Source organism: Pithys albifrons, chromosome 5 (assembly GCF_047495875.1).
Source record: "Pithys albifrons albifrons isolate INPA30051 chromosome 5, PitAlb_v1, whole genome shotgun sequence".
Classification (NCBI taxonomy): Eukaryota; Metazoa; Chordata; class Aves; order Passeriformes; family Thamnophilidae; genus Pithys; species Pithys albifrons.
In genome coordinates this window covers 76,146,906-76,174,210 of record NC_092462.1, presented here as the reverse complement: position 1 = coordinate 76,174,210, position 27,305 = coordinate 76,146,906, and the positions used below count along the sequence as shown (strand labels likewise).

The window sequence follows — 27,305 nt, the reverse complement described above, 5'->3', positions numbered from 1 at the left end:
TTTGCTTGTTTTGTTTTGGTCTTTTTTTTTTGTTTTTTTCTTTATTTGTTTGGGGTTTTTTTTGTTTGTTTTGTTTTCATTTTGTTTGTTTTGTTTTCATTTCATTTGTTTTAAAGCAGAGACAGGTTGGATTTTGTCATATTGTTCTGGGACACATGGTCTGTCAGCAAGCAGAGGCAAAAGCCAAAGGAAACCGTGGCCTCCTGAGCAAGGTTCACGGGATTGGAAAATTAATTGGCATCAGAAAATTACAATAATAGCAGCTCAAAGGAAGGATGGGAATGAAATTCAGCAAATGGTACCAAATTAGCATTTTTACCCTCTAGTGCTAAACCCCAAACTCGCCACATTAAATATTTTGTCTTTGGAATGTTATCTCGAGGAGCTGGATGGTTTCCAGTTCAGCTTCCCACATCCTGACACGGGATGAATGAAGGCTGAGGAGAAGGAAGGGAGCAGGGACAGCCCCACAGCTTCCTGGCAAACACAGATAAAGTCCTTGGGAGGCAGGAGAGTGATCTTGGAGACACCTTCTCCCACCCAAAACTCCATTAACTGGTTGAGTTCATTTATGCATCAATTAAACCCCTTCACACCAGTTTGAAGACAAACTGGTTGAGCTCAAAGTGCCACTGAGAGCCTCGTGCCACTTCCAGCTGAGGGTTAAACTGGGAGCCCACACAGGGGAATGGCCAAGCTATAAATTCCTCCCAAGAGGGATCTTGGACACACCTTCTCCCACCCCAAACCCCCACGAACTGGTTGAGGTCATTTATGCATCAATTAAACCCCTTCACACCAGTTTGAAGACAAACTCGTTGAGCTCAAAGTGTCACTGAGAGCCTCGTGCCACTTCCAGCTGAGGGTTAAACTGGGAGCCCACAAAGGAGAATGGCCAAGCTATAAATTCCTCCCAAGAGGGATCTTGGAGACACCTTCTCCCACCCCAAACCCCCATGAACTGGTTGAGTTCATTTATGCATCAATTAAACCACTTCACACCAGTTTGAAGACGAACTGGTTGAGCTCAAAGTGCCACTGAGAGCCTCGTGCCACTTCCAGCTGAGGGTTAAACTGGGAGCCCACACAGAAGAATGGCCAAGTTATAAATTCCTCCCAAGAGGGATCTTGGAGACACCTTCTCCCACCCAAAACTCCATTAACTGGTTGAGCTCATTTATGCATCAATTAAACCCCTTCACACCAGTTTGAAGACAAACTGGTTGAGCTCAAAGTGCCACTGAGAGCCTCGTGCCACTTCCAGCTGAGTTTTAAACTGGGAGCCCACACAGGGGAATGGCCAAGCTATAAATTCCTCCCAAGAGGGATCTTGGAGACACCTTCTCCCACCCAAACCCCCATTAACTGGTTGAGTTCATTTATGCATCAATTAAACCCCTTCACACCAGTTTGAAGACAAACTGGTTGAGCTCAAAGTGTCACTGAGAGCCTCGTGCCACTTCCAGCTGAGGGTTAAACTGGGAGCCCACACAGGAGAATGGCCAAGCTATAAATTCCTCCCAAGAGGGATCTTGGACACACCTTCTCCCACCCCAAACCCCCATGAACTGGTTGAGTTCATTTATGCATCAATTAAACCACTTCACACCAGTTTGAAGACAAACTGGTTGAGCTCAAAGTGCCACTGAGAGCCTCGTGCCACTTCCAGCTGAGGGTTAAACTGGGAGCCCACACAGGAGAATGGCCAAGCTATAAATTCCTCCCAAGAGGGATCTTGGAGACACCTTCTCCCACCCAAAACTCCATTAACTGGTTGAGCTCATTTATGCATCAATTAAACCACTTCACACCAGTTTGAAGACAAACTCAAAGTGCCAATGAGAGCCTTGTGCCACTTCCAGCTGAGGTTTAAACTGGGAGCCCACATAGGAGAATGACCAAGCTATAAATTCCTCCCAGTGCTGACTGTGGAGTTTCTACCAACAGGGAGGACACAGGACTTGTGTGTGTGTGTGTCAAGACATCAGCTGGGTCAGCTCACCTTGGTCGCGTTGCGGTTTGCATAGTTGACGCAGGCGTTGTGGCTCTGGTTCAACCACTGCAGAGGGAACAAGGAGAGAGAAGCATGAGCAGAACCTCAGAAGGACAGAGGAACCTGCCAGTGTGGGAGCCCTACAGGAGAACTCAGCTCGCTCTGGGCTCGCTCATGGCTCGACATCACAAAGGGTCACGAACGGTCTGTGTCTGGTTTAACGCCCTTCAAAGGGAGGGCAGAAGTCACTCAGTGCCCAGAGGGCAGCTCTGCTTCCCTGGGTGCTGGATGTGCAGCTCCTCTCCTGGTCCACACAACACCTCACTTGGTGTGGACCTGTTGGTCTTTATTTTCACAGAATCGACTTATTGGTCTTTATTTTCACAGAATCGTAGAATAGTTTGGGTTGGAAAAGACCTCCAGGACCACCCAGTCCACCCTGTGCCTGATGCCCACCTTGGAAAAGTCCTCCCAGCCCACGGAGCCCACCCTGTGCCCGATGCCCACCTTAGAAAAGCCCTCCCAGCCCATGGAGCCCACCTTGTGCCCGATGCCCACCTTAGAAAAGCCCTCCCAGCCCATGGAGCCCACCCTGTGCCCGATGCCCACCTTAGAAAAGCCCTCACAGCCCATGGAGCCCACCCTGTGCCCGATGCCCACCTTAGAAAAGCCCTCACAGCCCACGGAGCCCACCCTGTGCCCGATGCCCACCTTGGCAAAGCCCTCACAGCCCATGGAGCCCACCCTGTGCCTGATGCCCACCTTGTCCCCCAGCCCAGAGAACTGAGTGCCACAGCCAGTCCTGCCTTGGGCATCTCCAGGGCTGGGCACTCCAAACCTCCCTGGGCAGCCCCTTCCAATGCCCAACCACCCATTCTGTGAAGAAACTCTTCCTAATATCCAGGCACCAAATCCATAGTGTGAGGGAGCAGCAGGAAGCCCAGCAGCCATTTCATGAGTCACTTATTAAGCTCCAAAGGTTCTCAGAGGTCCTAAGAGGCTTTGGCTGAGGAACTGGAGATGAGCAGATCTATCAGCTTTTGGATACAGATGGTATTAAACCAGTACTGGAACAGAGAAGCTGTGGCTGCCCCATCCCTGGGAGTGTCCCAGGCCAGGTTGGACAGGGCTTGGAGCACCCTGGGCTGGTGGGAGGTGTCCCTGCCCATGGCTGGGGTGGAATGGGATGGTCTTTAAGGTCCTTTCCAACCCAAACCATTCTGTGAATCCACCACAGATGTCTAAAAACAGGTGGGAGGTGTTGCCTTCCAAACCCTGAGAGAATCTGGACGTCTCCAGCCTCTTTCCTCCTCCCAGCAGGTGATGCCACATGGGACAACTTCCAGCTGAACACACCAGACCACGAGCTACAGGCATGTACTGCTGGATTCTTGGCTTTGTCACGTTTCTAACCCACCAGGCAGATCCCACACTCTGCTCTGGTGTCCCTTGACTGCATCATTCTCTACCATCACTCACACTGCAGACAATAAAAAGAGATTTGCCACTGAAAAGAAGCCTGAAAATAACTCGTTCCTTGGTTTCAGTGAGTGCTGAAATCACTCTGGAGTGGTGTGTTTACTATGGCTGTAACTCATTCCCATGCACACCTCCTCCCCTTGCTCCTAATTCCCAGGATTTCAGTGGGAAATGACACCAACACCTCCCTCCTCACAGATTATTTTTTCCCAAAGCTCCTGCAGCAGGGCTGAATACAGAGGTCCTTGGCTTTGCAAGGCACAGCTCTTCCCAAAATCCCTGGAATGGGGCCCTGTGTGGCCCCCAGCCCTGCAATTCCAAGGGGAATTCACCAAGGAACATCCAAACTACTCGACAGGGTGTCCTCCAATCAGCAGATGTGCCAACATTCTCATGGATGCACACACAGCACAACCATTGGCACCTGTACCAAACGGCTCCAAAAAGCTGATTTTGAGGTTCTGGACTATCAGAAGTAACTGTGGGATATAAAACAGACCCGAGAGTTGGTTTGTAGTCCCTTCCAGACCTACCAAACCTTTCCCTAATTATATCCAACCACATCCTCTCCCTAAAGCAGAGCAGGACAGCCACGTGCGTCAGTTTGTCCTCCAGACAAAATTCCACTTCCCCACATTCCCCACCCACCCCAACACGTGGTACCTGCCAAAACACAGTGGATGCCAGCGTCTGGTTGGGCAAGAGGAGACCAACAACCTGCAAGAGAAGACATTTCCTCATCAGTAAATGTCCTTTTGGTTTGCTCTCAGTGCTCTTCTCCCAGGTATCCAAACAGCCAAGCTTGTTTCTACAGTTTGGATAAATAACCTTCATTTATGGATTTATTTCATTCCAGTTATTAAGTTTCCCATCAGCCTCTTGTCTCTGTTTGCCAGTGGTGGAAGGGGGTGATGTGGCTGCCCACAAAAGCTCTGCATCTTTAATTACTGCCTGGAATGCACCTTGAAAATACTCTGGCAGCTGATACTGTCCAATGAAACACAATCAATTCCTTAATCCAGGTATTCCTGGAGGAAAACACACACATTGCCTGAAGGCAAGAGTTCAAAGTTGTCACTATTGGCAGTGAACGGGGTTGGAGACGGGGGGGGGGGGGGGGGGGGGGGGATTCCTATTTTCCTTTGGCACATTCCCTGTTTGAAGCACAGCAAAGAAATGCCATTTGAACATCTGAGGACAGGAATGCCACCTGGAAGCACATGTGCTGCTCCTTGGGAGCCTGGATTTTGCTGCAAGAGGCTTGTGGATGTGTCACACCCCGAGCTGTGGAAACTCCTGCCTGGGTTATGAGCTTGGGGTGATGATCATCATCTCCCAGAGGCTTCCAGCAGCTTGTCCCAGCACATCTGGCCAAGTTGGGAGGGAGTGTCGACCTGCTGGAAGGCAGGAGGGCTCTGCAGAGGGATCTGGAGAGACTGGAGAGATGGGCTGATTGCAATGGGATGGAGTTCAACAAGGCCAAGTGCAGGTCCTGCCCTTTGGCCACCCCAAGCCCCTGCAGCGCTCCAGGATGGGCACAGAGTGGCTGGAGAGCAGCCAGGCAGAGGGACCTGGGGGGACTGAGGGACAGGAAGCTCAACAGGAGCCACCAGTGTGCCCAGGTGGCCAAGAAGGCCAAGGGGATCCTGGCCTGGATCCAAAGTAGCGTGGCCAGCAGGCCCAGAGCAGTGACCCTTCCCCTGGACTCTGCCTTGGGGAGGCCACACCTTGAGTGTTGTGTTCAGTTCTGGGCACCTGAGTTGAGGAAAGATCTTGAGGGGCTGGAGCGGGGCCAGAGAAGAGCAACGAGGCTGGAGAAGGGACTGGAGGTGGCACTGAGTGTCCTCTGAAACACCTCCAGGGACAGAGAATCCACCATGTCTTGATCCAACCCCACTGGGATCACCAACCCAGGGCACAGAGTGCCAGAGTGATCCCAGTGGGGTTGGATCAAGGGTTGGACTTGATGATCTCAGAGGTCTCTTCCAACCCAAGTGAGAAGAGAAGAGCAACGAGGCTGGAGAAGGGAGTGGAGCACAAGTGCTGTGGGGAGAGGCTGAGGGAGCTGGGGGTGTTTAGCCTGGAGAAGAGGAGGCTCAGAGGTGACCTCAGCACTGTCTGGAACTGCCTGAAGGGAAGTTGTGGCCAGGTGGGGGTTGGTCTCTTCTCCCAGGCCCTCAGCAATAGGACAAGGGGGCACGATGGGCTCAAGCTCTGCCAGGGGAAATTGAAGTTGGAGAGCAGCAAAAACTTCTTTACAGAGAGAGTGCTCAGGGATTGGAATGGGCTGCCCAGAGAGGGGGTGGATTCCCCATCCCTGGAGGTTTTTCAGCTGAGCTTGGCCGTGGCACTGAGTGCCATGATCTGGTAAAGGGACTGGAGTTGGACCAAGGGTTGGACTTGATGATCTGGGAGGTCTTTTCCAACCCAATCCATTCTATGATTCTGTGATTCTGTTCCCTGCTGCTGCCTGAGTGGAGGTGCTACAGGCTTTGCAAGGTCACCCATTGCAACATCTGGGGTGTCACACGTGGGTTTTCTGTGCAGTCCTGAGAACATCCCTGGATGTGTCTCACTGCACCACATGAATTCTCTAAAGATCCATCTCTGACACACCAACTTCCTGGTCTGATGGCAGTTTTTCCCATTATATGGCATTTTTTTTCCTGTTTTATGGCATTTTTTTCCTTTTTTATGGCGATTTTTTCCCTGTTTTATGGCAGTTTTTTTCCTTTTTTATGGCGATTTTTTCCCTGTTTTATGGCAGTTTTTCCTTTCAGAGCACAAGAAGTTGAAGAAGAGGAAAGAGATGCAAAGCCAGGAGACTCCCAAGGAGAAACCAAACAAACACAGACAGGACAATGAGTTTCTGGGCAAGAGACAGGTAAGATGAGGTACTTCCTACCACTGTCATTTTATCCCTTCCTGTGCTCTGATATCTCCTGGAGAAGATTGGTGCAAAATCACAAGGAATGCAAAGACTGAACAGCTCCTTTTAATTCCAAGCACGTTTATTTTCAGGCCACTCACGTCTCCGAGGCGTCTGGGCAAGAAGGCTGTGAGCTCATCCCCACCCTCAGACCATCTTCTCCACCACTCCCTTCCACTTGATTCCCAAGAAGCTGCAAGAAAACTTCCCTGTCAGAAGTAAAGCCACCCCAGCACATCTGCAGCAGCATCAGTTGAAGAGGAGGCAACTTCTCCCCTTCAGAGGGAGAAACACCAACAAAACAAAAGGGTAATGGGGTTGGGCCGCCTGATTTCATTGACATCTTTCCTTCCTCCTCCTCCTCCTCCTTCTTCTCCTCCTCCTCCAGCTTTTCCTCCTCCAGCCTTTGGTGAAGTTGCAGCTACTTTTTGTGCCTTGGCCAAGCGCCAACCCCAGCGAGCCACACTCATTTCCCCAGAGCTCGTCATTAATTACTCCAAAAGGGATTCAACAGGCGAGGAACCTCCTCACCCCCAGGAGTGACTTTCCCCCTGAAGGCAGTGGGATAACGAGGCTCTGGAGAAGAGGGAATTCTGCAGGCAGGGACTCACTTTGTCAGCCCGAGGGGAAGAGAAATCCAGGGAGGGAAATAAATAAATAAGAGAAAAGAGCACCCAAAATCTGTATGACTGAAAGAGGCACGTTTGAATGCAAACTCTCCATATGTGCAAGAGTCTGTCAAGAAATGTACAATTTCACTTTTAATTACTGTCAGGGGAAAAAATAACTAAGAAGGGAAACAAAATATGAAACACACACACACAAAAAAAAAAAGGTTCTGAACATTAGAGAAGTATCAGCGACAAAATTTAATTGGGGATCAGGTGTGACCCAAAGCCAGGCCTAAAGTCACTGTTTGGACATCTGGCAGCTCTGAGAAGCTCAAGGTCTTCTCTTCCAACCCCAAACCCTGCCTGGTGTGTCATCTCATCCCTAAATTAACCTGGTGTGTCAGCTCATCCCTAAATTAACCTGGGTCTCCAGGAGCACCTTAAAAACTCATCAAGACCCTCCCAACAGTAGGACAAGAGGGCACAGGCTCGAGCTTTGCCACGGGAGGTTCAGGTTGGATATCAGGAAGAAATTCTTTGCAGAGAGAGTACTCAGGGATTGCAATGGGCTGCCCAGAGAGGGGGTGGATTCCCCATCCCTGGAGGTTTTTCAGCTGAGCTTGGCCGTGGCACTGAGTGCCATGATCTGGTAAAGGGACTGGAGTTGGCCCAAGGGTTGGACTTGATGATCTCAGAGGTCTTTTCTAGCCCAACTGATTCTATCATTCTATGATTCTAAAATTAAATGGATGGGGACAACAAGGAGCTGGAAGGTGTGGGTGGCAGCTGGGCACAGCAGGAGGGCATCTGCTCCACCTTCACCCCAGCAGGTTGGAGGCTGAATTTCCTAAACCCAAATCACCTTCCTCCCCTTGGAGGAGGAAACACAAACCCAGGGCAAAAGAGTCATAGAATGGATTGGGTTGGAAAAGACCTCCCAGATCAAGTCCAACCCTTGGTCCAACTCCAGTCCCTTTACCAGATCATGACACTCAGTGCCACGGCCAAGCTCAGCTGAAAAACCTCCAGGGATGGGGAATCCACCCCCTCTCTGGGCAGCCCATTCCAATCCCTGAGCACTCTCTCTGCAAAGAATTTCTTCCTGATATCCAACCTGAACCTCCCGTGGCAGAGCTCAAGCCTGTGCCCCCTTGTCCTATTGCTGAGTGCCTGGGAGAAGAGACCAACCCCCACCTGGCTCCAGCCCAGCAGCTGCTTTGAACATCTCACCCCTCCAGCACAGGGAGGGAATTCCAGAGGCTGGATTTGCTCCCTTCTGGGCTGAAAAAGGGAAAAATGGGTAAAGCCAAACTCTGTCTGCATTTACATCCCATCCTGTCCCTCCGTGTGCCACAAGTGATGCCCCTGAAGGTGGCAGGGAAAGGATGGAGGCTGAAGGGAAAGGCAAACAAGTGGAAGTGTGGGAAGAACAAACAGAATTTGGGTCGTGTCAGGGGAGCTGCTGCAAAGAAACCATTATTTTATTCTAACAAGACCTTCATCTCTCCCACAATGAGCTCAACCAGACTGAAGGATTTTGCATTGGCCACAGGGGGGAAATGACCCTCCCTGGGCACAGCCAGCAGAGGGAATGGACTGGTGGGCCCTAAACCTGCCCATGCCCACTCGGGGCACATCCCCAGGGGGGGTTTAGGTGACCCCCAAGCCCAGCGGGGCTTTGTGGGCTCAGCCCGAGCCCAGCACTGGCTCTCTTGAGGAAATCCCATCCCCCCCATGTGAAATGCAAGACTCAAACTGTTTTTATGCCTGAGCAGGCTGCCAATTTTGTCACTAAATTTCACAGATCGATTGGCATAAATGTTACATTTTAATTTTAACATTTGAAACGTTTGGGGGTTTTTTTTTCCGTTTTTTTTTTCTTTTTTTTTTCTTCTTTTTTTTAAATGACAAGAGGTTCCAGTTTATCCTTTACAGATAGTGAAATTGGGCTCATCTGACAAGCTCTCGGCTCCTCTGACAGCTCTGGATTTGGGCCGATTTCATTGTCAATTGGAGCGTTAACTCGTTTTTTGTTTAACCTTTTCTTTCAAAATGCCCCGTGAGAAGTTCCCACCAAACCTTCAGTCACCACAACAAACAGCAGCAGCTCTGATGATTCCTGGTTTTAGGAACACCAACCCCATTAGCAGGTTTGGGGAAGGGTTTATTTCCTTTAACCCAACAGGCTCCCCAGAGCACTGGGCACAGCCCCGGGGCTGGCACAGCTCACGGAGCGTTTGGAGGGTCCTCTGGGGCACGGGGTGTGACTGCTGGGGATGGGCCTGTGTGGGGCTGAGGGCTGTACTCCATGATCCTTGTGGGTCCCTTCCAGCTCAGTGTATTCTGGGATTCTGTGCTAAAATTGGGTGCCACGACCCGTGGATGCTTCCACGGAAGGGGTATATACTCCTATTTAACGTTGGAGGGGGGTCATTGTTTGATTAATAATATTTATAGTTCTCCATTTGGGCTCAGGATGCCCTATAGGCTCCTGTTGTGTTACAGTTTGAGTGAGAAATATTTCTCAAGGAGATTCAGGGCTGCGTGGGTGATGCAGAGGGAGTTGTCCAGTCCCACAGTGCTGAGCCCTGCCGGGCTGTGAACCAGCATTGCCCTTTCTGACACATCTGCGGTGCAGCCAAAGCTCTCCGGGATTTGTTTCTAAACCAGGCAGAGGGCCCTGGGTGGATGGAGTGACAGGAGGCTGAACATGAGCCAGCGGAGTGCCCAGGTGGCCAAGAAGGCCAAGGGGATCCTGGCCTGGATCCAAACTAGCGTGGCCAGCAGGCCCAGGGCAGTGACCCTTCCCCTGGACTCTGCCTTGGGGAGGCCACACCTTGAGTGTTGTGTTCAGTTCTGGGCCCCTCAGTTGAGGAAAGAGATTGAGGGGCTGGAGCGGGGCCAGAGAAGAGCAACGAGGCTGGAGAAGGGACTGGATGTGGCACTGAGTGTCCTCTGAAACACCTCCAGGGACAGAGAATCCACCATGTCTTGATCCAACCCCACTGGGATCACCAGCCCAGGGCACAGAGTGCCAGAGTGATCCCAGTGGGGTTGGATCAAGGGTTGGACTTGATGATCTCAGAGGTCTCTTCCAACCCACCTGAGAAGAGAAGAGCAACGAGGCTGGAGAAGGGAGTGGAGCACAAGTGCTGTGGGGAGAGGCTGAGGGAGCTGGGGGTGTTTAGCCTGGAGAAGAGGAGGCTCAGAGGTGACCTCAGCACTGTCTGGAACTGCCTGAAGGGAAGTTGTGGCCAGGTGGGGGTTGGTCTCTTCTCCCAGGCACTCAGCAATAGGACAAGGGGGCACGATGGGCTCAAGCTCTGCCAGGGGAAATTGAAGTTGGAGAGCAGCAAAAACTTCTTTGCAGAGAGAGTGCTCAGGGGTTGGAATGGGCTGCCCAGAGAGGGGGTGGATTCCCCATCCCTGGAGGTTTTTCAGCTGAGCTTGGCCGTGGCACTGAGTGCCATGATCTGGTGAAGGGACTGGAGTTGGACCAAGGGTTGGACTTGATGATCTCGGAGGTCTTTTCCAACCCAATCCATTCTGTGATTCTGTGTGTGTCTACACCACAATCCTTTGGGCCTACGAAGATTAAATTGAGTGGGTTTTGCTCTTTGAGCCATTTTAATGTGGGATCTAAAAAGCTGAACCAAAAGCTGGTGTGTCATTTCATCCCTAAATTAACCTGAGTCTTCAGGAGCACCTTAAAACCTCATCAAGACCCTCCCAAAATTAAATGGATGGGGGACAACAAGGAGCTGGAAGGTGTGGGTGGCATCTGGGCAGAGCAGCAGAGCATCTGGTGTGGTGAAGGTGGAACTGGTGGCTTTGAGGATCAACCAACCTCCTGACACCAAATATTGGAGCAAACTCTGAGCCTCAGTTTCCCCATTCACACAAAAATGGGGTTAATGAATCGTTCCCGTTCCCCAAGACAAACTGAAGCTTCAGCAGGAGGAAAACGGGCAGAATTATCTCCCTTTGCTCTTGAGAGCACCCAAAGGCTTCCAAATCTCACATTAATGAGCACATGGCGCCAACAGCCTCAGGAAAAACCTCAGGAAAATGGGATTTAATTAATGAGGACGAGAACGCCCAACGGTGACCTCGCCGTGCTGGAGCTCGTCATGTTGGGGAAGGGACTGGGAAAAGATGGAAAGAGGAAATTAAAATGTCCAAAGCTGAAAGCTGAGACTTGCACAAGTGGCATTTTTTGCAGGCAATGAGCTCAGTTTGGTTTTCCCTTTCCAGAGGGAAAGATGGAGATGGTGGAGGAGGTTGGGGGGATGATGTTAAATAGATGAAGAACATCAAGAAGAGGGTGGGTTAATAGATGAGTCATCTGATATAAAATACATAAATAACCTGATATAAAACAGATAAATAACCTCAATATATTGATAGATGAGTAATCTCACAATAGTTAAAGAGCCTCAAGCAGAGGGTGGGTTAATAGATAAATAATCTGATATAAAATAGATAAATAGTCTCAATATATTAATAGATAATTAACCTCACAATCGATAAATAACCTCAATATATTAATAGATAAGTAACCTCACAACAGATAAATAACCTCAAGCAGAGGGTGGGTTAATAGATAAATAATCTGGTATAAAATAGATAAATAATCTCAATATATTAATATATAAGTAACCTCACAATTGATAAAGAGCCTCAAGTAGAAGCTGGGTTAATAGATAAATAATTTGATATAAAACAGAAAAATAAACTCAACATATTAATAGATAAATAACCTCATAATGGATAGAGAGCATCAAGCAGAGGATGGGTTAATAGATAAATAATCTGATATAAAATAGATTAAAACCCCAATATATTAATAGATCAATAACTTCCTAATAGATAAAGAAGCTCAAGCAGAGGATGGGTTAATAGATAAATAATCTGATATAAAACAGATAAATTACCTCAATATATTAATAAATAAGTAACCTCACAACAGATAAATAACCTCAAGCAGAGGGTGGGTTAATAGATAATTAATCTGATATAAAATAAATAAATAATCTTAATATGTTAATAGATAAATAACCTCATAATAGATAAAGAGCATCAAGCAGAGGGTGGGTTAATAGATAAATAATCTGATATAAAACAGATAAATTACCTCAATATATTAATAAATAAGTAACCTCACAACAGATAAATAACCTCAAGCAGAGGGTGGGTTAATAGATAATTAATCTGATATAAAATATATAAATAACCTCAATACATTAACAAATAAGTAACCTCACAATAGATAAAGAGCCTCAAGTAGAGGTTGGGTTAATAGATAAATAACCTCAACATATTAATAGATAAATAACCTCATAATGGATAAAGAAGCTCAACCTGAGGTTGGATTAATAGATAAATAATCTGATATAAAATAGATTAAAACCCCAATATATTAATAAATAAGTAACCTCATAATAGATAAAGAAGCTCAAGCAGAGGGTGGGTTAATAGATAAATAATCTGATATAAAACAGAAAAACAACATCAACATATTAATAGATAAATAATCTCATAATAAAGAGCCTCAATTAGAGGCTGGATTAATAGATAAATAATCTGATATAAAATAGATATTAATAGATAAGTAACCTCACAATGGATAAATAACCTCAAGCAGAGGGTGGGTTAATAGAGAAACAACCTCATTTTAAATGATTAAAACCTCAATATATCAATAGATAAATAACCTCATAATAGATAAAGAACCTCAAGCAGAGGGTGGGTTAATAGAGAAATAATCTGATATAAAATAGATAAATAATATCAATATATTAATAAATTAGTAACCTCACAACAGATAAATAACCTCAAGCAGAGGGTGGGTTAATAGATAAATAATCTGATATAAAACAGAAAAATAACATCAATATATTAATAGATAAATAATCTCATTATAAAGAGCATCAAGCAGAGGGTGGGTTAATAGAGAAATAATCTGATATAAAATAGATAAATAATCTCAATATATTAATAAATTAGTAACCTCACAATAGATAAACAACCTCAAGCAGAGGGTGGGTTAATAGATAATTAATCTGATATAAAATAAATAAATAATCCTAATATGTTATTAGATAAATAACCTCATAATAGATAAATAACCTCAAGCAGGGGTTGGGTTAATAGATAAATAATTTGATATAAAACAGAAAAATAACATCAATGTATTAATAGATAATTAACCTCACAATAGATAAATTAACATATTAACAGATAAATAACCTCATAATAGATAAATAACCTCAAGAAGATGTTGGGTTAATAGAGAACTAATCTGATATAAAATAGATAAATAATCTCAATATATTAATAGATAAGTAACTTTACAATACATAAAGAGCCTCGAGCAGAGGGTGGGTTAATAGATAAATAATCTGATATAAAACAGAAAAATAACATCAACATATTAATAGATAAATAATCTCATAATAAAGAGCATCAAGCAGAGGTTGGGTTAATAGAGAAATAATCTGATATAAAATAGACAAATAACCTCAATATATTAATAGATAAGTAACCTCACAATTGATAAATAACCTCAATATATTAACAGATAAATAACCTCATAATAGATAAAGAACCTCAAGCAGAGGTTGGGTTAATAGAGAAATAATCTGATATAAAATAGACAAATAACCTCAATATATTAATAGATAAGTAACCTCATAATAGATAAAGAACCTCAAGCAGAGGTTGGGTTAATAGATAAATAATCTGATATAAAATAGATAAATAATCTCAATATATCAATAGATAAGTAACCTCACAATAAAGAGCCTCATGTAGAGGGTGGGTTAATGGATAAATAACCTCATCTAGAGTAGATGAATATTTTCAATATATTAATAGATAAATAACCTCATAATAGATAAAGAACCTCAGGCAGAGGGTGATGAAACCCTTGTGAACATGAAATGGGAAAGGTGGGAATCCTGTGGGAATGTGTCACGAGGTGATAAGGTGGAATGTGGAGAATTGTGTTAAAAAATGCATTTCTTGGTGCTCACAAACAAAGTGGGGAAAGATGTTAAAATACTTACAATGGGTGTTCCAAAGGGAATGTAACCTGTGGGGGGAAAAAAGAGGTTAATACATTTTAATATGTGACTGTAGGATGGAAAAAGTCCCACCTCAGACACGTCTCAGTTTAGGGAAGATGCCACACCAGGCACAATGAGCTGCTCCCACTTCCACCAGCTCCACCACTGGGACATCCTGGACCTACAACTGGAGCATCCTCCTGGTTTCTGTCCCATCTCCTTCCCATCCTTTACTTGCTTTCCTTGGGTTCTGAGAGTTTCCCTAAAACTTCAACCATCTGGATGGTAAAGGTGACTCCAGGAAAGCAGCACAGAACTTGAGAGGGTGTCACCTTGTTGAGCTGGACCAGGCAGCCCCATCTCCCATCAGCAAAGCACAGGGAGGGGATCTCAGAGCAGGACCTGCTCCATTTGGACCTGGAGGAGCTGGATCCTGCCTTGGTGGTGCTGCCTGAGCTGACCCAGTGGATTCCTGCCATGGAAAGGGGGAGATCCTGCCCCCCTTGCCAGGCTCAGGCAATCTGTTCCCTCCCTTGTGCCAGCTCTGTTGCTCATCAGACCCTCCCACAACCTCCCACAACCCAGGAGAAAACCCTCCAGCTCTTGGAGCCCCTTCCCCTCCTGTTGAACCTGATCCCAACAGGAACAGCATCCTGAAAATGCTCCTCAAGAGCCACCTAACAAGAGTCCATCCCAGGGAAGGAGCAGGACCATGACACCAAAAGTGGGACCTCCCTCTTTCTCCATCTGCTTTATCCACCTCTCCACCGATGGTTTTATACCAGGAGAGCTCATTTATTTCTAGGTGAGGGGGAAAAGGATGAGGGAATAAGCTGAAGAACTTGTGTTTTCCTCACAGGGAAGAGGGGGACTATTTTAACCCCAGGGGTAGGTTAAAGCTCTCTAAACATGGAGATAAATCTTTTACCCCAAATCTTACTGAGTGCCACAAAAATCAAACACTTCACATTTTTCCCCTGCTGAGTCTGCCAATTCCTGTGCTAATTATAATTCCTCTCTCTGACTTCCACTAGAAGGTCTCAGAGCATTTTTATCAATATCACTGAATTAAACCTCATAGATCCAAGGAAAGGGCAAAGGCCTGAGAGGAAGAGAAATTGGAAAGACAAACACAGAGTGAGGCAGCAAAAGGGGTGGGACCTGAATTCTCTCCCATCCACTTCAACCTCAACATCACCTTCTCCAAAGAGCTTGGAGAAGAAAACCCACCAACCCTGTGATTTCCCTCCTGTGCCCAGCATTCAGGTGAAGATGTTCCACCAAAAAAAATATGGGAAAAGTCCTATTTATTGAAGTGGATCCACCGGGAAAGGAGCAAGGCTGCACTTGGATCCTCAGGAGAGCTGCTGTTCCACTCACAGCAGAGGTGGTTGTGGAGAGAAGCCCAGTAAAGCCATGGAGAAGCTGCTCCTCCCTGGAATTCTGATGCTGTGGCTGCCACACACCATCACACATGGAAAAACAGGGCTCATCCCATTCCCTCCTGGAGGATAAAACTCTCTCAGCCCTCTCCTCTTCATCCAGTGAGGAGGTATCAAGATGTTCCACCTGTTTGTAACATCACACGTTGGGTAACAAGTTTTGGGATTTACCACAAAATTAAAAGGATCTCAAATACCTCAGAAATTCCAGAAAAGGCATTGGCTGAGTTCATGTTAAAATAGGAATGTCCTCTCTCCTTCAGGAGGAAAGCAGGAAATGTTAAGGAAAAAAGGGAAGGAGAGGGAAAGGAAGGGAAAGAGAGGGAAGGTTTGGGAAGAAAAGGTTTGGGAGGGAAAAGGAAGGTTAGGGAAGGGAAGGTTTGGGAAGGGAAGGTTTGGGAAGGGAAGGTTTGGGAAGGGAAGGTTTGGGAAGGGAAGGTTTCGGAAGGTTTGGGAAGAGAATGTTTGGCAAGATTTGGGAAGGGAAGGTTTGGGAAGGGAAGGTTTGGGAAGAGAATGTTTGGGAAGGTTTGGGAAGGGAAGGTTTGGGAAGAGAATGTTTGGGAAGGTTTGGGAAGGGAAGGTTTGGGAAGATTTGGGAAGGGAAGGTTTGGGAAGAGAAGGTTTGGGAAGGTTTGGGAAGGGAAGGTTTGGGAAGGTTTGGGAAGGTTTGGGAAGGTTTGGGAAGGGAAGGTTTGGGAAGGAAAGGCTTGGGAAGGGAAGGTTTGGGAAGAGAAAGTTTGGGAATGAAAAGGAAGGTTTGGGAAGGGAAGGTTTGGGAAGGGAAGGGAAGGGAAGGTTTGGGAAGAGAAAGTTTGGGAAGGGAAAGAAAGGTTTTGGAGGGGAAAGTTTGGGAAGGTTTGGGAAGGAAAGGCTTGGGAAGGGAAGGGAAGGTTTGGGAAGAGAAAGTTTGGGAAGGTTTGGAAAGGTTTTGGAGGGGAAGGTTTGGGAAGGTTTGGGAAGGGAAGACAAGGGAACATTAAGGACTGGATCTCCCAGAGGCGTTTAGGATCCTAATTCTCACTTGCAAAGGGACTTCACTGCTGGGATTCCTTTCTGGTCGTGGTTTAAATATTGGCAAGATGTAATTCAGAAACAGGAGAAAAAACCCACCATTTTTGTACCAAATCCCAACAAAATGAAGGGCCCAAACCATACCTGACATTCGGAAAGGCATGAAGATGGTCTCGTTTGTGTCGGGATGGATGATGGCCTGCAACAATTTGGCACCAATTAATCATTTGGAAGTAAATGATTTAAACTCAAGTCCAAAGAGCGGCTCCTTCTTGGTTCTGTCACCTCCCCAAGGGCCACCCAGCACTGCACCGTAACCCCAGGGCAGGAAAGGCAGGTTTGGGAGGGGAAGAGGAACTGAGGGGCAGGTCCATGTCCCAGCTGAGTCCCTGCCATGGGAAAGGTGGGAAACCACTCGGTGTGGCAGAGGGATGGACAGGGCAGGGCTGTGGCCCGGGAGGGAGTGAGGGGGTAAATCACTTTGTGCTGCTCATGAAGTCAGTGGGTCACAGGGAGACCACAAGGGCTTGTGTGGATCAGCCATGAGGGATGGATTCGGTCTGAGGAACATCTCCCACATCTGCAGGTGTGGGTTTGGTCTGAGGAACATCTTCCAAATAAACAGGTGTGGATTTGGTCTGAGGAACATCTCCCACACCTGCAGGTCTGGATTTGGTCTGAGGAACATCTCCTACATCTGCAGGTGTGGATTTGGTCTGAGGAACATCTCCCACACCTGCAGGTGTGGATTTGGTCTGAGGAACATCATCCACACTTGCAGGTGTGGATTCGGTCTGGGGACCATCTTCCAAATCAACAGGTGTGGATTTGGTCTGAGGAACATCTCCTACACCTGCAGGTGTCGTTTTGGTCTGAGGAACATCTTCCAAATTAACAGGTGTGGATTCAGCCTGAGGAACATCTTCCACACCTGCAGGTGTGGATTTGGTCTGAGGAACATCATCCACACTTGCAGGTGTGGATTTGGTCTGAGGAACATCTCCTACACCTGCAGGTGTAGATTTGGTCTGAGGAACATCTCCTACACCTGCAGGTGTGGATTTGGTCTGAGGAACATCTCCCACACCTGCAGGTGTGGATTTGGTCTGAGGAACATCTCCCACATCTGCAGGTGTCGATTTGGTCTGAGGAACATCTCCTACACCTGCAGGTGTGGATTTGGTCTGAGGAACATCTCCCACACCTGCAGGTGTTGTAGAAAGCCTGAAATGCTTTGGGGTGAGTTGGGATAAAAACAACCCCCCTTTGGATGTCACCATAAGGAGCACCCAAATAAAACCACACACAGGGCTTGGATTTGCCAGATAATCCAACCTTCATGTGTATCCACACCCCTGGTGGCCCTGGACAGCCCAACCTCCACGGAAATCCTAAATCTGGTTCATCTGGCCCATTTCCCCCCCCAGTTTTCCAGCATTTCCAGGAGGCTCCAATGGCAGTAAATGGCTGGGGATGAAAATTCCATTCCCAAAGGCTCCAGGACTGCAGAGGAGGAAGGCACAGCCATGAGCCTTCCCAAAGAACTGTCAAACTATTTTCAAAAGACTGGAGACAAGAAATCTCTTGACTAGACAGGAAGGAGAAAATGAAGACATCAAAATATATAAATATATATATAAAAAAAAAACCCTTTCCGTCTCTTCGGTGGCAGAGTGTTCTCTGCATTTGCATTTCCATGGCAAGGCAAAACAGCAACTGGCAAAGGGAATAACAGAGAGGAGGAAAAGGGGGGAAAGCTTAGGAAAAAGGGGGGGAAAGCAGCAGCAGTAGCAGAAAATAATAAGGAAATATTGAAAAAGTGCATTACCTGCTTGATTTTTTGAGCTCCCCACAGCTAGAAAAATAAAAGAGAAGATTAAATTACAAAACAAAAAAAATATGTGGTTTTATTCCAACCCCCAAATATCTTATTCCAAACTCCAAATATCCATCTTTTATCTGCTGGAGTAAATGGATGTGAGGGTCTGGTACCAAACGTGGTCCTGCTCCTTCCCACATGCTCCTGCTCCTTCCCATGTGGTCCTGCTCCTTTCCCCATGGTCCTGCTCCTTCCCACATTGTCCTGCTCCTTCCACATGGTCCTGCTTCTTCCCACATGGTCCTGATCTTTCCCACATCATCCTGCTCCATTCCCATGTGATCCTGCAACTTCCCATGTGGTCCTGCCCCTTCCCACATGGTCCTGCTTCTTTTCACATGATCCTGCTCCTTTCCCCATATGATCCTGCTCCTTCCCACATGGTCCTGCTTCTTCCCACATGGTCCTGCTCCTTCCACATGCTCCTGCTCCTTCCCACATGCTCCTGCTCCTTCCCCCATGCTCCTGCCACTTCCCACATGCTCCTGCTCCTTCCCACATTGTGCTGCTCCTTCCCACATGGTCCTGCTCCTTTCCTTGTTGTCCTGCTCCTTCCCACATTGTCCTGATCTTTCCCACATCATCCTGCTCCACTCCCCATATGATCCTGATCCATCCCACATTGTCCTGCTCCTTGCTACAGGGTCCTGCTTCTTCCCACATGCTCCTGCTCCTTTGCACATGGTCCTTTTCCTTTCCCCATGGTCCTGCTCCTTCCCACATAGTTGTGCTCCTTGCCATGTGGTCCTGCTCCTTCCCACATGGTTCTGCTCCTTCCCACATGGTCCTGCTCCTTTCCACTTGGTCCTGCTCCTTTCCACTTGGTCCTGCTCCTTTCCACATGGTCCTGCTCCTTCCCACATTTTCCTGCTCCTTCCCACACTGTCCTGCTCCTTCACACATTGTCCTGCTCCTTCCCACATGGTCCTGCTCCTTCCCACGTGGTCCTGCTCCTTCTCACATGGTTCTGCTCCTTCCCACATGCTCCTGCTCCTTTCCACATGGTCCTGCTCCTTCCCACATTTTCCTGCTCCTTCCCATACTGTCCTGCTCCTTCCCATACTGTCCTGCTCCTTCCCACACTGTCCTGCTCCTTCCCACATGGTCCTGCTCCTTTCCCCATGCTCCTGCTCCTTCCCACCTGCTCCTGCTCCTTCCCACACTGTCTTGCTCCTTCCCACATGGTCCTGCTCCTTCCCACATTGTCCTGCTCCTTCCCACATTGTCCTGCTCCTTCCCACATGGTCCTGCCCCTTCCCACACGGTCCTGCTCCTTCCCACACTGTCCTGCTCCTTTCCACCTGGTCCTGCTCCTTCCCACATGATCCTGCCCCTTCCCACGTTGTCCTGCTCCTTTCCACGTGGTCCTGCTTCTTCCCACAATGTCCTGATCTTTTCCACATGGTCCTGATCTTTCCCACAAGATCCTGCTCCTTCCCACATTGTCCTGCTCCTTCACACATTGCCCTTCTCCTTTCCACTTGGCCCTTCTCCTTTCCACTTGGTCCTGCTCCTTTCCACTTGGTCCTGCTTCTTTCCACATGGTCCTGCTCCTTCCGACATGGTCCTGCTCCTTCCCACACTGTCCTGCTCCTTTCCACATGGTCCTGCTCCTTCCCACACTGTCCTCCTCCTTCTTACATCGTCCTGATTTTTCCCACATTGTCCTGGTCCATTCCTCATATGATCCTGCAACTTCCTACATGGTCCTGCTCCTTCCCACATGGTCCTGCTCCTTCCCACACTGTTCTGCTCCTTCCCACATGCTCTTGCTCCTTCCCACATGCTCCTGCTCCTTCCTACATTGTCCTGCCCCTTCCCACATGGTCCTGCTCCTTCCCACATTGTCCTGCTCCTTCCCACATTGTCCTGCTCCTTCCCACATGCTCCTGCTCCTTCCTACATTGTCGTGCCCCTTCCCACATGGTCCTGCTCCTTCTCATGTTGTTCTGCTCCTTCCATGTGGTCCTGCTCCTTTCCACATAGTCCTGCCCTTTCCTACATACTCCTGCTCCTTCCCACACTGTCCTGCCCCTTCCCACACTGTCCTGCTCCTTCCCACATGCTCCTGCTCCTTCCCACACGGTCCTGCTCCTTCCCACATGGTCCTGCTCCATTCCCCATATGATCCTGCAACTTCCTGTCTGGTCCTGCTCCTTTCCACATTGTCCTGCTCCTTCCCACATGCTCCTGCCCCTTCTCACACTGTCCTGCTCCTTCCCACATGGTCCTGCTCCTTCCCACACTGTCCTGCTCCTTCCCACATTGTCCTGCTCCTTCCGACATTGTCCTGCTCCTTCCGACATGGTCCTGCTCCTTCCCACATGGTCCTGCTCCTTCCCACACTGTCCTGCTCCTTCCCACATTGTCCTGCTCCTTCCGACATGGTCCTGCTCCTTCCCACACGTCCTGGTACCAAACACTCCTGCTCTGCATCCTTGCAGGAGTTTTTTAAAGATCCTTTCACACCCTGAGCTCCTTCAAATCCTCCTGGACAGCAAGAGGAGCAACACAGAGACAATATTTGACTTGCACTGAATGAGACCACAGTCAGACTTCGCTCTCTGATCTGAGCTTTGTTCAAACCCAGACCTCTCTGCCCATGGAGATCTCGAGGGGAATTCAGCACAGCCTCTCCCTGGATGAGCTTGAAATTCCGATTTCCAGGGAATAAAGGTGGAGCAAACCCTGCAGGCAACTCGAGTTTGTCTTCAAATAAAACCTGGTTTTGGAATAAACAGAATGAACACCCCCGGTTCTCTTTTTTTTTTTTTTGGAGGGAAAAGTGCTCGTGGAGAGGAAAAATCTCATTTTGAACTCTCACTGTTGCTTCCTGACAGCACCAAAACACTCCAGTCTGGCTCAGGTTGATGAACACTGAGCAAGAAACATCCAACATGAGGTGCAGGTAGAGGTGAGGAGCAGATCCACAACACCAAGAGATGTTCTGGAATGCACACAAACCCACAGCCTGCCCTTGGTTAATAAAGGCAGAAGGTTTTCCTCAAGGAATTGCACAGAAATACAAATTATAACCTCCAAAATCAATCAAGTTTTGAGGTCTGCAGTTCCAGAGATGGACAAAAAGCCAGGACTCTGAATCACCACAATAGATAATTCTGGGGATGGATGACAAACCAGATCTCCTGTAAAATACCCCACCAGATCATGGTTTTCATTATCCAAACCTGCTCTGTTCAGCTCCGGCGTGTGTTCCACCTCTGTCTGACAACCACCATCTACTGTTCCTCACACAGGTACTTGGAGCTGCTAAAACACCCTTTAACCTTCCTTTAAAGCACAAAAAACACACAATTGCTGCGAGCCAGGAGCTGTTCCCTTGGCAAGGCACGTTTGCCAATCTTTTAACCACCCTCGTGGCTCTTTTACATCTTTCCAATTTGTCAACATCCTCTCGAGGAGAGGACGCCAGAAACGAGACAAATTATTCCAACAACAGTTGTCCCGGAGCCAATCCGAGGGGAGGAGAACCTGATGGGTTCTGCTCTTGCTGTTGCTGAAGCTGAAGGTGGTGATGGCTCTTTTTGGCTCCAGGAGCTCCTCATTTCCCACCAAAACACCGACCCAGCACCAGGAGTGCAGCCCACAAGAGACATCCACGCTCCAGATTTCGTCATTTTTAAGGGATAAATTGAGGCCAAATTCTTCACCTGAAGTTTAGGGCCTTCCCCAAATATAAATCCATGAAAATGACATTGGAATAAGGGAATTATTCCACTATAAATGGCATAATTACTCTATTATAAATAGCATAATTATTCTAAATTTAACATCTTTATTGATGATTTAGATGAGGGGATTGAGTCCATCAGCAGCAAATTTGCTGATGACACCAAGTTGGGAGGGAGTGTCGACCTGCTGGAGGGCAGGAGGGCTCTGCAGAGGGATCTGGAGAGACTGGAGAGATGGGCTGATTGCAATGGGATGGAGTTCAACAAGGCCAAGTGCAGGTCCTGCCCTTTGGCCACCCCAACCCCCTGCAGCGCTCCAGGCTGGGCACAGAGTGGCTGGAGAGCAGCCAGGCAGAGGGACCTGGGGGGACTGAGGGACAGGAAGCTCAACAGGAGCCACCAGTGTGCCCAGGTGGCCAAGAAGGCCAAGGGGATCCTGGCCTGGATCCAAACTAGCGTGGCCAGCAGGCCCAGGGCAGTGACCCTTCCCCTGGACTCTGCCTTGGGGAGGCCACACCTTGAGTGTTGTGTTCAGTTCTGGGCCCCTCAGTTGAGGAAAGAGATTGAGGGGCTGGAGCGGGGCCAGAGAAGAGCAACGAGGCTGGAGAAGGGACTGGACGTGGCACTGAGTGTCCTCTGAAACACCTCCAGGGAAAGAGAATCCAACATGTCTTGATCCAACCCCACTGGGATCACCAGCCCAGGGCACAGAGTGCCAGAGTGATCCCAGTGGGGTTGGATCAAGGGTTGGACTTGATGATCTCAGAGGTCTCTTCCAACCCAAGTGAGAAGAGAAGAGCAACGAGGCTGGAGAAGGGAGTGGAGCACAAGTGCTGTGGGGAGAGGCTGAGGGAGCTGGGGGTGTTCAGCCTGGAGAAGAGGAGGCTCAGAGGTGACCTCAGCACTGTCTGGAACTCCCTGAAGGGAAGTTCTGGCCAGCTGGGGGTTGGTCTCTTCTCCCAGGCACTCAGCAATAGGACAAGGGGGCACGATGGGCTCAAGCTCTGCCAGGGGAAACTGAAGTTGGAGATGAAAAAAAACTTCTTTGCAGAGAGAGTGCTCAGGCATTGGAATGGGCTGCCCAGAGAGGGGGTGGATTCCCCATCCCTGGAGGTTTTTCAGCTGAGCTTGGCCGTGGCACTGAGTGCCATGATCTGGTAAAGGGACTGGAGTTGGACCAAGGGTTGGACTTGATGATCTGGGAGGTCTTTTCCAACCCAATCCATTCTATGATTCTCTGATTCAATGATTCTAAATGGCATAATTAGACCCATTGGCAGCAGCGACTCCAGCATTTCACTCCAAATTCATCTCACACCCCAGAACTGAAGCTCTGTAATGAATTCCACCACAAGCAACAAGTTACTGGGATATCTAAAGGTCACATCTCCACAGGCTTCTTCCTGAGGAAAAATTCCCTTTTTAAAGAAAATCATTATTCCCCATTTTTCATTTGGAAAGCAGAGGTTGAAGGACATGAAGAGACACCTAAAGATGGGTTCAACCTTCCCAATCCCAAAATCCCAAGGGTGGGAGGCTGCACACCCAGGCAGCTCCCAAGGTCTTCTACAGCTGCCTGTCCACCAGCCTGAGAACTCCCATGGGGTGAGAGTGGAAGTCCTGGAGGTTCAGGTGACATCCCAGAGTATCCCAGATCTCACTTATCCTAAATGAAGAACCAAACCACGGGATTTTCCTCTCCAACAGCAAGCACTGACACAAGCAAAAAGGAAGAGGGATGGTTTCCCAGCCAGCTCCAGGGCTTTTCTGGTCAAATTATCTAATTTCATTAATTGATCCCAATATTTATGCCTTTCCCCGCTGCAGTGCAAATATTGTTAGAACAGCAATTTCATTACTTCTCAGAAAAGAGACTTCACAAGATGCACCTGATGAGTCACCTAAAGATCCTGCCAGCTCATTTTCACTTCTTCAGCCTCTAATTCCTTTTCTGTCTGCAACATTTTGCAGTGGCTCCAGTTCCCTGGCAAGTCCTGCCAGCTGGGGGGGGTCTGGTTTTTTCCAGGGATTTCATTCCTGCTCTTTCCGACCTTCTTGGAGAAACAGCCTTTGATCTCATTTCCACCAGTGTGAAAGCAAAGAATCCTCCCTGGAGAACATGGAAGGACTCCAGATTCGTGCTCAGTTTATCTGAGATTTGCTAAATATAATCCAGGCTGGACTGGGAAGGGTCTCCTGGAATAATTATTTTTCTTTTCCGTCACCTTCGCTGGCTCGAAATGGTTGATTGGATGATTTTGCCACCATCCAAATTTGGGTGCTCAGAGATGGGATTCCACCAAAGGAGTGCAGAGGATTGGGGGGCAGGAGGGTTGGGGCATTGTTAACATGTCCCACCATCCACCCACCACCATTGGAATCTTCCACCAGGACAGATCGGGCTCTGCCTCCCAGAGATGTCCTTCATGGACATGGAGGAATCAGCTCCAGGACCATTCACAAGTGGTGTCAGAACCAGCACTTCAGGATACTGGACTCCTGGATGAGATTTCCATCCCTCCTTCCCAGGATTCTGTTTTTTCTACAGTTTTCTGAGGGAGAAACACCCTCACCTTGTCCACCACCAGAGCTTTAAACCCCTGAGATCCCCATCACAGGGAGGACATGGAGCTGTTGGAGCAGGTCCAGAGGAGGCACCAAGGGGATCAGAGGGATGGAGCAGCTCTGGGAGAATGTGTGATGCAGCTCTCTGGGAGAGCTGGGATTGTTCAGCCTGGAGAAGAGAAGAGAAGCTTTGGGGTGGTCTAATTGTGGCCTTCCAGGACATGAAGGAGCAACAGAAAAGATGGAGAGAGGCAGGACAAGGGGGAATAGCTTCAAGCTGAAAGAGGTGGATTTTAGGTGGGATATTGGGAAGGAATTGGTGGCTGGGAGGGTGGGCAGGCCCTGGCACAGGTTGGGCAGAGAAGCTGTGGCTGCCCCATCCCTGGGAGTGTCCAAGGCCAGGTTGGAGCACCCTGGGCTGGTGGGAGATGTCCCTGCCCATGGCAGGGGTGGCACTGGGTGGGCTTTGAGGTCCCTTCCCAACCCAACCCATTCCATGATTCTGGATCCCTCTAGGCTGGAGCCAGGCTGGGAGAACTGGGGGGGTCACCTGGAGAAGAGAAGGCTCCAGGGACACCTGAGAGCCCCTGCCAGGGCCTGAAGGGGCTCCAGGAGAGCTGGAGAGGGACTGGGGACAAGGCCTGGAGGGACAGGACACAGGGAATGGCCTCATATTCACATATAGGCAGGATTAGATGGGATTTTGTGGAGGAATTGCTGGCTGGGAGGGTGGGCAGGCCCTGGCACAGGTTGGGCAGAGAAGCTGTGGCTGCCCCATCCCTGGGAGTGTCCCAGGCCAGGTTGGACAGGGCTTGGAGCACCCTGGGCTGGTGGGAGGTGTCCCTGCCCTTGGCTGGGGTGGGGTGAGATGATGAGATGTTGGCACATCCAGCAGAGGGAGGGCAGAGACAGAGCATCCCTTGCACATTCCTGACATCCAAAGTGCCTTTTTGTGTCTCCTCTGAGTGCAGGGAGGAGGTTTCTGGCACCATGAGGAGCAGGTGGTGAGAACCTGCTGGTGCTCTCCTGCCCTGGGCCACCAGAGGGATGTGGTAGGTGGCCTGGACAGAGCTGGCTGCTGCTTTGAGGGTCACTGACTTGGAAATGTGGGTTTCTAAGCAAGGTTAAACTTTGCATAGAGAGGGAATCAATTGTGGAGTCTGGGGCTACGAAATCTTCCAGCATTTAACAGGGAGAAGGTTCATCTCTCCAGGAAAATGGGACCCTCTGTACTGGTTTTGTAGTGACAGGTGTTCACTAATAGATTTGGGCTGGATGGATTCTTAAAATAACACTTTTTTTTAATTATCTCTAAGCTACGATTCTGCTGCTAAATAAGGAATCCTAATGACTGTCCTGACAACCAAAGATCACTTCTGTTCCCCAAGATTTATTCCAATCTCCACCTCCTGTCATGGCTTTGCTTTTCCTCAGACTCTGATGGTCTTTGAAGTCCTTCCTTAAACATCATAAGCACGTGCTGTTTGTGTAGAACTGAGTTCACAGAATGGCCTGGCTTGGGTTGGGACCTTAAAAATCCTCCTCTGTGACTGTTCCCTGTTGTGCTGCCTCTCAGTGTGTTCAAAATATTAAGGAAAAGCAAAGATTCCCTGAAGCTGCTCCTCAGCTTGGCCAGTTCAGCCAAACCTGTGTCTGTGAAAAGCAAAACAGGTAAAGTGATGTGAAAATACCACTCTGAGTCAGGTCAGGCTGTTCCTGCTTTCTGCCTCTTGGTGGTGGAAGCTGGTGGGGATGCTTTGCAATCTCTGGAAATCATGGAATGGTTTGGGTTGGAAGGAATCTTAAAGCCCATCCCGTGCCACCCCTTGCCATGGGCAGGGACACCTCCCACCAGCCCAGGGTGCTCCAAGCCCTGTCCAACCTGGCTTTGGACACTCCCAGGGATGGGGCAGCCACAGCTCCTATGGGAATTCCATTCCAGCCCCTCCCCACCCTCCCAAGCCAGCAATTCCTTCCCAATATCCCACCTATCCCTGCCCTCTGGCAGCGGGAAGCCATTCCCTGTGTCCTGTCCCTCCAGGCCTTGTCCCCAGTCCCTCTCCAGCTCTCCTGGAGACCCTTCAGGCCCTGCCAGGGGCTCTCAGGTGTCCCTGGAGCCTTCTCTTCTCCAGGTGACCCCTCCAGCTCTCCCAGCCTGGCTCCAGCCCAGCGGGGCTCCAGAATCATGGAATGGTTTGGGTTGGAAGGGACCTTAAAGCCCAATCAGTCCCACTCCCTGCCATGGGCAGGGACACCTCCCACTATCCCAGGGTGCTCCAAGCCCTGTCCAACCTGGCCTGGGACACTCCCAGGGATGGGGCAGCCACAGCTTCTCTGCCCAACCTGTGCCAGGCCCTGCCCACCCTCCCAGACAAGGATTTCTCTTTAATCTTCCATCTCACACGATTATTTGGCTTGAAAAAGACCTCCAAGATCATCGAGTCCAACCTGTGGCCAAACACAACCTTGGAGACCAGCCCATGGCACCAAGTGCCACCTCCAGCCTTTCCTTGGACACCTCCAGGGATGGGACTCCACCACCTCCCTGGGCAGCCCCTTCCAATGCCCAACCCCCCTTTCTGTGAGGAAATTCTTCCTCATGTCCAACCTGCCCCTCCCCTGGTGCAGCTTCAG

General features: G+C 48.7%; 1 protein-coding gene across 1 annotated transcript in view; it reads right to left on the bottom strand.

Annotated features, from left to right (window-relative positions):
- The window catches only part of SFXN5 (sideroflexin 5), a 147,630-nt gene that overhangs the window by 66,203 nt on the left and 54,122 nt on the right, over positions 1-27,305 (bottom strand). The window contains exons 4-8 of the mRNA XM_071555276.1: positions 18,364-18,390; positions 16,680-16,734; positions 14,080-14,105; positions 4,136-4,189; positions 2,003-2,059 (exon numbers count right to left, since the gene is read on the bottom strand). Of these exons, the coding sequence (XP_071411377.1) occupies positions 2,003-2,059; positions 4,136-4,189; positions 14,080-14,105; positions 16,680-16,734; positions 18,364-18,390 (219 nt within the window). The remainder of the gene's footprint in view (positions 1-2,002; positions 2,060-4,135; positions 4,190-14,079; positions 14,106-16,679; positions 16,735-18,363; positions 18,391-27,305) is intronic.